The sequence below is a fragment of the Eurytemora carolleeae genome, unplaced genomic scaffold, assembly GCF_000591075.1.
Source record: "Eurytemora carolleeae unplaced genomic scaffold, Eaff_2.0 scaffold1527, whole genome shotgun sequence".
Classification (NCBI taxonomy): domain Eukaryota; kingdom Metazoa; phylum Arthropoda; class Copepoda; order Calanoida; family Temoridae; genus Eurytemora; species Eurytemora carolleeae.
The window spans coordinates 41,975-51,596 of record NW_019397412.1 but is presented as its reverse complement, the minus strand read 5'-3'; the positions used below and the strand labels follow the sequence as shown (position 1 = coordinate 51,596).

The 9,622-nt window shown below is 33.8% G+C and overlaps 2 protein-coding genes across 2 annotated transcripts; one reads left to right on the top strand and one right to left on the bottom strand.

The window, feature by feature from the left end:
* Positions 1–584: 584 nt before the first annotated feature.
* LOC111714145 (uncharacterized) lies at positions 585–2,305 on the top strand. Its single transcript, XM_023489193.1, has one exon. The coding sequence runs from the start codon at positions 673–675 to the stop codon at positions 2,071–2,073; it is 1,401 nt and encodes a 466-aa protein (XP_023344961.1). The 5' UTR covers positions 585–672; the 3' UTR covers positions 2,074–2,305.
* Positions 2,306–5,617: 3,312 nt separating this feature from the next.
* On the bottom strand, positions 5,618–7,791 carry LOC111714144 (uncharacterized). The gene is made up of 3 exons (XM_023489192.1): positions 7,610–7,791; positions 6,240–6,469; positions 5,618–6,052 (listed from the first exon to the last, which is right to left on the bottom strand). The coding sequence occupies exons 1-3, from the start codon at positions 7,638–7,640 to the stop codon at positions 5,618–5,620; spliced, it is 696 nt and encodes a 231-aa protein (XP_023344960.1). The 5' UTR covers positions 7,641–7,791.
* Between the last annotated feature and the right edge of the window lie 1,831 nt (positions 7,792–9,622).

The following is a 9,622-nucleotide window of genomic DNA, read 5'->3' as shown; positions in this document are numbered from 1 at the left end:
AGTAAAACTATTTGCTTTGTAAAAACATGAAATTCACTTGAATAATGCTGTAATGTCGTCTTCCTAATCCACAGTTTTCTGGTTTCTCACTGTAGTATGTTGTACAGAATACATTTATTAAGAGGAAAACAATATTAAGGTTTATAACTCCATCGAGTAAAAGTCCTCCTTATTTTTGATCTTTTATTGTAAAAAATCATTTTTAAAGTGCACAGTTTCTCAAATTTTATTTCATATAAATACTTTTTAAGTAGTTTTAGATCCAAATGTGCTTTTTCTTTTAAAGAATTTATTGAACTTTCTTTTGCTTTGATTCTGACTCATTCGCGCATTTTGCCATTAACTTATTAATTGATATTAATAATAATTTTCATATTCATTAATTCGTGAAAAATTAAAATATTTAGCTACCAGTACAAACGTCGGACCCACAAACGTCGGACGGTACAAACATAAGACTTACAAACGTCGGACAGACAAACGTCGGACAGGTACAAACGTCGGACCAGTACAAACGTCGGACGGGTACATTTATAAGGAAAAACGTCGGAACAAGGAGGAAAAAATATATTTGAATTTTCAGATTGAAATTCTTGTAAATTCGCAATTTTATCTAAAAAAAATTCCCAATTTTTTTTGTTAAAAATTCACAATCTCACACAGTCTGGATACATGGACGAGGAGACTGCTAACTATATTGAGGTCAAGCAGGGGGGACGGCACCTGCTTGATTCAAATCAGTTTGAATACAGGGTTGCAAAGAAGAAACCCAACAAAACCTATTACCAATGCATTCAAAGGAAAAACAATTCTTGTCCTGCAGGAGCAGTTATAAACTTTGAGAATGACAAGATTATCAGTTTCCTCGGAGAGCATTCACATGACAGTGATCTTTTGAAGAAAAGAGTACGTGAAATAGAAAAACAAGTAGTTAAAGAAAGCTCTGGAAATATAGCAATAAGTCCACGAACTGTTCTTGGAAACATGACCAACATGGTAAGCACACTTACCAACGAAGGGGTGAGTGCCATGAGCAAGTCAAATACCTTAGTACAGGCAGTCAAGAGAGCAAGAGTAGAACATTTTGGGCTTAAGGTCCCCAAAAGCTGGAATGATATGTCTGTACCTCAACATCTTGAGACAACAATCCGTGGAGACAGATTTCTAGCAATCAATGAGCATCTTGGAGATGAGAACTCTGAGAGAATCATCATATTTTGCAGCAGTGAGCAACATAACGTTCTTAAGTCGGCAAAATACTGGGTGGCTGATGGTACTTTTGATGTTGTGAAGAAAACCTTGTTCTATCAATTGTTTATTATCACTGCTGTCACAGCTACAGGTATCACTGTACCCTGTTGTTTTGCACTCCTTCCAAACAAGGAGACCTCAAGCTACCAAAGAGTCTTCCAGTATCTTAAAGATGCAAATGTAACCCCACCAGGCAGTTTGAAGACAGATTTTGAGAAGGCAATGATGCAAGGATTCCTGAACTGTTATCCCGACGTGCCTGTAATGGGCTGTGACACCCATTTTAAGAGAGCCATTAGGAGGAAAATGACTTCAACTGAGCTTGGATTAGGAAGTTTGTACCAGAATAATGTAGACTTTCAAACTCTGGTTCGCTATCTTTGGGCTCTTTCTTTAGTTCCAGAAGAGGATATTGTTAGAATCTGGGAAGATGTGATCAGTTCTCGTTCTGACGAACTGAAACCAAGCTTTGAAGACAATTCTGATCAGGTTGATTTATTCTTAGAGTACTTTGAGAAGACATGGATAGGACCACTCAACTGGAGAACAGGAGCCAGGAGGAATCCAATATTCCCCCATGCAGTTTGGAACAAGTATGAGACAATTCTCTCAGATGACCCATTGACCAGTAATGCTGCAGAGGGGTTCAATGCTGCCTTTGCTTTATCTTTGCCCAATAATGCCAGCATTTGGGCTTTGATCCAGCCGTTGAGAACAGAGGAAAACTCCATAGATAGAAAGATGAGAGATGTTCTTCTGGGACCACAGAATAATGTAGCAACAGCCACAACCAGTCGCAACCTAGGAAGAGATCAAAGATGAATAGATTTAAAAAGCCTGGTTTCAAACTCTGAAAAGAAAGTATCCATACAACAGTACATGACTGTCATTGTTGATTATTATAACAACTAGAAAGGAGGAGAGACTTTTTGTAAAGTTACGTAATTTCTTATCAATGCAATTGTTTAAAATTGTTTCCTTATTTATATGCATATAAATATATATATACCCGAGTTCATTAAACTTAGTTAACATTTAGAAGGTCTACAACATCAGGTTGCTAAGATATAGCGATTAAACTGTATGATCTTGTAGAATTCATAATTTGAAATATCTAAGGTCTACAACAGTGGGTTGCAAAGATATAAGGATTAAACTGTATGATCTAGTAGAATTCATAGTTTGAAATTTTTTAAAACAATGGTCCATTCAAAATCTAACAAGTCCGACGTTTTTTTTATAAATGTACCCGTCCGACGTTTGTACTGGTCCGACGTTTGTACCAGTCCGACGTTTGTACTAGTCCGACGTTTGTACTGGTCCGACGTTTGTACTGGTCCGACGTTTGTGCGTCTGACGTTTGTACTGTCCGACGTTTGTGGCGTCCGACGTTTGTGCGTCCGACGTTTGTACTGGTACCAATATTTAGCTACAAAATAATGTTGATTTGGAATTCAAATATAAAATTTCCAATAAATCAATAAGGGTTTAAATAAGAAAAGTGTGTAGGCCCAGGATTTTTTTACATTTACTTTAATATATTAGGAAAAAAGCTCAGGAACTTTATTTAAAGGGACTGTAAGCGTCATTTTAGTGACCCTCCCTGTAAAATAACAATGCCCAATTCACAGCGGTACCCTGCATAGATTTGTCTTGCGCATTGCTTATGCAGGAAAACATTTAGGAATTATCAAAATTGAACACTTTTATACCTAGAAAACGATCTGCCACATTATTGATGAAATAAATGTTCAAGGGTACATTTGTTAATCGGGCATTGCCATCTTTGCATAGAGGGTTACTGGAGGGTTACTGGAGGGTTACTGGAGGGTTACTGGAAATTGAACTTACAGTCCCTTTTGAATATGGTTTCTGAGCTTCCCTAATATGTTAAAGTAAATGTAAGATAAGCGTGTACTCTATTCTGAAATAATGTACACAACTGAGTATGTTACAATATTAATAAGTACATATATCAGTGTATTATATGCTGAAGTAATGAGTACAGAAAACAAAGTGTACTTTATCTTGAAGTAAAGAGTACTACTGAGTACGTTACAATAGTACCAAGTACAGATAGTAAGGTGGATTTCTCAATCAGAAAGAATTCACATCCAGAAAATGTTTCCTAAATAAAATATCATTTTTATCAATAGAATAAGTCAATTATCGTTTTTTAATCTAGAACCATTTCTATACACCATGTTTAGTATCCCAATCAAAATAAATACCATTAAACTATAAGGATTGGGAATTCCAAAATGCGGACTGGAATTAATGTTTGAACAAAATAATATACAGGGTTACCCATAAAAGATGAGACTTCATGAAGTCTGCTGAGACGACTGTAAGGGATTTATTTAGTTCGTTTTCTTGCATTAAGGGTTCCTAGTAGACCTACACTTGTTTATATCTGTGCTTAACCATGTAATAAACCATCAGCATACTCAGTAAAAATGCAGAAACCAAAAATCAAGCTTCATATATTTAGAGTTTTGGGTCGTCTTTACAATATTATCCTTTGTGGGTAACCCTGTATGTTACCTCTTGCTGAATCTCTTGAATAAGGAGAAAATAATCCATTTTAACCTCAGGGGTTTCCTTCTCACATGCTGTCCTCAAGGAAACATTTGATCTCTTAAAATCATTTCAAGTGACCCTCAAAGTGCCACAAACTCAAATTTTCTAATTTCTATATCCTTTCAACCTGATGGTGTAAAGTAAACCTTAAATATTTCCAGCTAAGACTAGTACTCATCTAACTTCATTCCTAATTTTAAATATCAAAGTATATACGACATCGGGTTGTAAATATGAGTTAAAAAATCAGATTTTGTGGCAAAAACTCAATTCCTCTCTAGACCCTTTGAACCTTTTCGTAGATTACCCAAACATTTCAAGTTTAACACCGTTTTTAAAACCTGAAGTAAAGCTTTAAAAACTCATTTTTTATATTATTTTTCGTAGTTTGATTTGTAAAAAAATCTGTACGTGAGCACATTTATAAGACGCGGCATGGCATCATGAAATTTTTTTTAAAAATCCGATTAGGTTCGATTTGACAGAGGATTTCCAACCTTTTACAATCTTTGTAAACTGGTTTTTTTAAATCGTGGTTTCTCTACAAAAGTAACTTGCGCATTTCTACTGCAGGAAAACATATGGGAACTACCACATTAACACTTTTAAACCAGAAAAAAAAAAAAATTTTAGAGTTGAAAACTTTAGAATTGTGGATATCGAGATCAGCGCTTGATACTTTTGGTTAATTTCAAGATTAATTTAATATTAAGTTTGCATCAACAAAATTAAAACTCAACCAATCGAGTTGGCAACAGAACAGCCAATAAGAAAAGCCGGGAAATTTGCGCGCCAAATTGAATGAGTGAACTCTCATTGGTCGGATACAGGAGGGAGAGAAAAAGAGAGCGGTTTAAGAAGGAAACTTAAAGTGCCCACATCGGATATTCAGATTAAACGATCGGTTTCCAATTCTAAGGTTTTAAGCTCAGATCAGATGTAGGGGCGGATACAGGATTTAAGTGAGGGGGGCAAGATTTTTTAGGAACAAAAAAATTAATAATTAGGAACAAAAAATCGTGCCGCAGGCGAAATTTTTTTTTTGACTTAAAAGACTCAAAAAGAGTCAAAATTAATGACTAAAGACTAAAAAACTAGATTTTTAACTTTAAGGAACAAAATTAAAGGATTAGGACAGGGATTTAGGAACAATAAAAAGATTGTTCAGGAATTAGGAACAAAATTAATGGATTAGGACAGGGATTTAGGAACAATAAAAAGATTGTTCAGGAATTAGGAACAAAAATATTGGATTAGGACAGGGATTTAAGTTGGGTCGGACACAATATTAGGAACAGGAACAATAATAGGAACATTAGCAATTTAAAAACAAAAAGAAATTACTAGTTATACTTAAATGCATCAAAATTAGGACCAATATTACAATTTTGATAAATGAGTATTGATTAAGGAACATTACTAGATATGAACAATATTATAACTTAAGTCTAGTTTCTTACAAATTTCTAATTCTAAATTTATCGTTAACAATAACATTTACTTGTTGTCGTTGATTTTTAAATTAAACTGAAGAAAAGAAAGTCAAGATTTCCATTAAATAAAAAAAGCTTGAAATTGAAAAACACATACGATTTATAAAATTGGGAACATTTTTTGCCTCGAAATCTCAAGGAGGGGCTACGCCCCTCCCTGAATCTGTCAGGGGGTGGCGAATGTCCCCCCGCCACCCCCCTTTATCCGCCCCTGATCAGATGAAGTTTCAAGGGCAGCGTTTTAAACTGGGCATTGCCATCTTTGCAACTTATAATTACACTTACAGTTTCTTTCAATACCTTAGAATTGGTGAAATATTCTGAAAGGTGGAATATGCATCTTTGGCTAACAGGACTGTGTACAACAGTGGCAATCCAGTGAAAAAAGTGAGAAAAGTAAACTCAATAACGTCAATGGTAGCAATACCTAATTTCCAGTATTCAATCAGTAAAAATACAATGGCAACCAATGCCAGAGTGTGTACTGAAAAAAGAACAAATAAATAAGGTCCAAACCCCTTTTTAAGTTGGCGAAATGTTTTCAACTGTTTTTGACCGTCGAGCAGTGCATTTCCAGAATTGAATTCCATGTTCTCCATTCTTGATATAAATCCATTGATAACTGTCCCATACAAAACCAACCCAACCAGTGATTTCAATGCAAGAAAACCATAAATTATTACTAACAAAAGATAAAGAGTTGCTCTGTACAAAATTACAAATGCGACCTAAAAAATTCATCGTTTGTTTATTTTGCCTTTGATGATTAAAAATTATGAAAAATCAACAAACACTATTGATCTTTATATTTGTCTTATGTAGCTCACTCCGAACTTTAAAAAAAACGAAAAAATAACTCTTTGATTGTTACAAAGTGGGATTAATCCAATTTAATTTTAAATTTAATTTTATTACCGCTATTGCCACCAATCCCAAACACATCAGGCCGAATATAATCAAAATCAAGGGTTTTCTTGGAGTCAAACCATCGTCATAACATTCTTCAGTATGTTTAATTACATAGCCAAGCAATACACTCATAGTTACGGTGAGAAATTCAAAATTTATGAACACAATTGAATTCAAGATTCTTGTAATACTAGTTTCAACGTGAATCGTATTCCAGGCAAGACCACATGCACATCCTAGGAAAATCAAGGAATAAATAGTTACCAAAACATGGTAGTTGAGCTGAAAAGTGCAGTATTTTTAGGATTCATTTAAAACATGAAAGTAGGGTTTCCAACGCAAGAGGATTTTACTTGTGCGTAATTGCGAGCCCTGAGCCCAAAACTTAAGACAGGGTATCCTTATGAAAACCAGTTTTGGAACCCGGGTTTCACAAATGGGTTTACCCAGTTTTGTAGATATCGATATTTTTGTTTTGAAATATTATTTTATTTAATCCTTTATATCTTACCATTTTTATCAAATCTCTTAAATCAAAATCTACACAAATAATAAGACCCCAAAAAGGAAATTCGGAAGTTTCGTTCAACGATACTCTTTTAAATTTCAGGCTCTGTAATCTACGGGCAATTCCACGCAATTCCGCACAGTTGCACGCAATATCGCGCAACGGAATTCCGATTGGAAACCCTACATATATCACGTTTTCGTTTTTCATTGAATGATAGCAGAATTAGAGCAGAGTGTTTTTTGAAATTCTTCCACCCCGATGAACGGGAAATGTCGTCTTCATTTCTATGGACACTGAAAATCCTCATTACTGTTTATTTTTTGAAATTTTAAAAATGCACAATAAAATTATTGAAAATCCGCGAACTTTTTTCGTTATTGTTTTATACTGTACAAAGAGAAGATGCTCATAGGTAGAGTCACAATAAAAGTTAAAATATATGAGGGTGGGCGTGAAACACTCTAAAGTCTAAAGCCTATTTAAAAGTCCCTGCAATATTATTCTCAAATATTTTAAACACTTTTATTTTTTTCCAACTATGAATTTGATCAATTTTGCCCACCCCTTTATACTAATATGGATTATTTCAAATGAATCTTTCTAGTATAACAACCTTTTTTTAGATTTTTCGACATTTTGACCAACATTACATGGGGACAGTTAAGTAAAATAACAACAGCTGCACTCTGCAAAGTTTTTGTGAAAAAATTGCGCATTTTCATCTCAAAAGACGATTAAATTGAGTGATAGTTTTTCAGGAAATTAAAAACTCTTGTGAACCTTTGGTAATTGAAAATTCTCTTAACTTCCTAGTAAAGTAGTTGTAATTTTATGAATAATTAATCTATTTTCTGTTTTTATTTACCTAGATGTAAAGCACTGATGAGCGCGGCCATGATGTGACCTATCCTGGGGGTTCCAAAGATGAATCCTGAATACTCCAGGCATCTTAGGATCCTTCTCCAGGTTTGGTTTGGTTTGGTAAAGAAACCTTCTTTTAACGTAGAAGTAATTAAAAATGACCTTGAACCTATAGATTGGCATGTCCAATTCACAACGATACAATGACTTATTGTTTTCAAATGTGGTTTTATTTAGAGTGACTTGCAGATTACTGCTTCAGAAACAATAAAGGAAATGGTTAAGATACATATTTTCAATCCAGATAAAGTGGCGATATCTTTCTTATTTTGATCAGATAATGGTTTGAAGGGTGCTGTTGTGAATCGGGCATGCAACTCTATAAGGGAAGGTCACTTGTAATTACAAGTATATGTCCCTTTAACTTGAATATTCCAGGGACCAAGTGTCATTCTTGTGTTGGAACACTAACTGTAGGTTCTCATTAAGATATAAGTGCCACCTTCAGTAAACATTAACCTTTCTCGTAATTTAGATAATAAAAATCCATATTTTAAGGGACTGTACACGGAAATTCAAGTAACCCTCCTTTTGTAGAGCGACAAGATTGGTTCACAACGGTACCGTTTAAAACTTTGTCTGATCATTTTATTTTATGACTGAAAATAGATTTTTTAATTTTAGTTTCTCTGTAGCATTGACTTGCGGGAATAAAAATCTTTTCACAATTCAACAATTTTTCTTTCCTTGTTCAGAGATGAGATTTGAAAAGCTTAAACCCGACTACAGATGAAGGTTCACTTATAAATGATACAGTAGAAATTACATCTCTACACTCCAGTATAGGATCCTTTTTTTAAGTTTGGTTTCATGTCAGAACTTCTGCTTTGTAAAATGGACAGGAAAGGCACATAAGAAAACATATCTTTATTTACAAGCTAGCTTTGAAACCCAGCTTTGCGAGGAGTGGAAGCTAATCTTTCGCTTTTATAGTGAACCCATTCAATCTAAAATGTTAAGACCAATTTCTCAAACTTTTAAATCAAAGATACAGGGTGTCCCAAAAAACATGGGAATTCAGTGACGAATTCGATATCGTCTTTGTTATGAATTAGCATTGTAATACCTAATTTCAAAAGCCATAATATTATTATGTCTGCTAGAGTTTATTTTATGAAAAGGGTAAACGACTGCAAAGATGTGTCTATAATGTCTACGCAAGATGAACAGTGAATACGGACAAGTTTACTCTGTTTGTATACTGTAATTTTCTTGTTTTATTAAGTACAACCGGTTGCAGTCAAAACATAAACAAACAAAATGTAAACATAGCAGACGAAACTCTGACAGATTACAGCTTTCTCAGTAGGTATCACTATACTAAATCAAAGAATTATTTGAAAAGACGATATCGAATTCGTCACTGAATTCCCATGTTTTTTGGGACACCCTGTATTAAAGAGAAACATCTAAAATTTTTGTCATAAAAAAGTGTTTAAAAAGTGTTTATCTCCGAAAAAGTTAAGATAAAAAATAGTCATAGAGTTGTGCACTATAATCAATATTAAAAGAAAGTCATGATTTTGTATGCAAAGTTTTTTTTCTGTAACAGGTAAAAGGGTATTGAGACATTTCGTAGAGAGAATTTTATTTACAATTACAGAACATTTCAAAGATAAGCATTTTTTACGTAAAACAAAAATACTTTTTTTGATTTAACTCATTTATTTAATAATAAGATGAACTAATACCAATTATTTCCAATATAAACATGGAAATTAAGAAACCGCTTTCAAATGGCCTTAAATTTCCAAAATAATAAAATACAGTGAAACCCCTAATAACGAATACATCGAATACATCGTAGTCATCGAATCCTTCAACTATAATTTTTCTTTCTTGTTTTTAAAAGTTCTTATAAAATTGGAACTTTCCATACATGGTCCAATGGGACATAAAACATTTCATTTTTTTAAACTAACATTTTACTACAGTGAAACCCTTAATAACGAATACA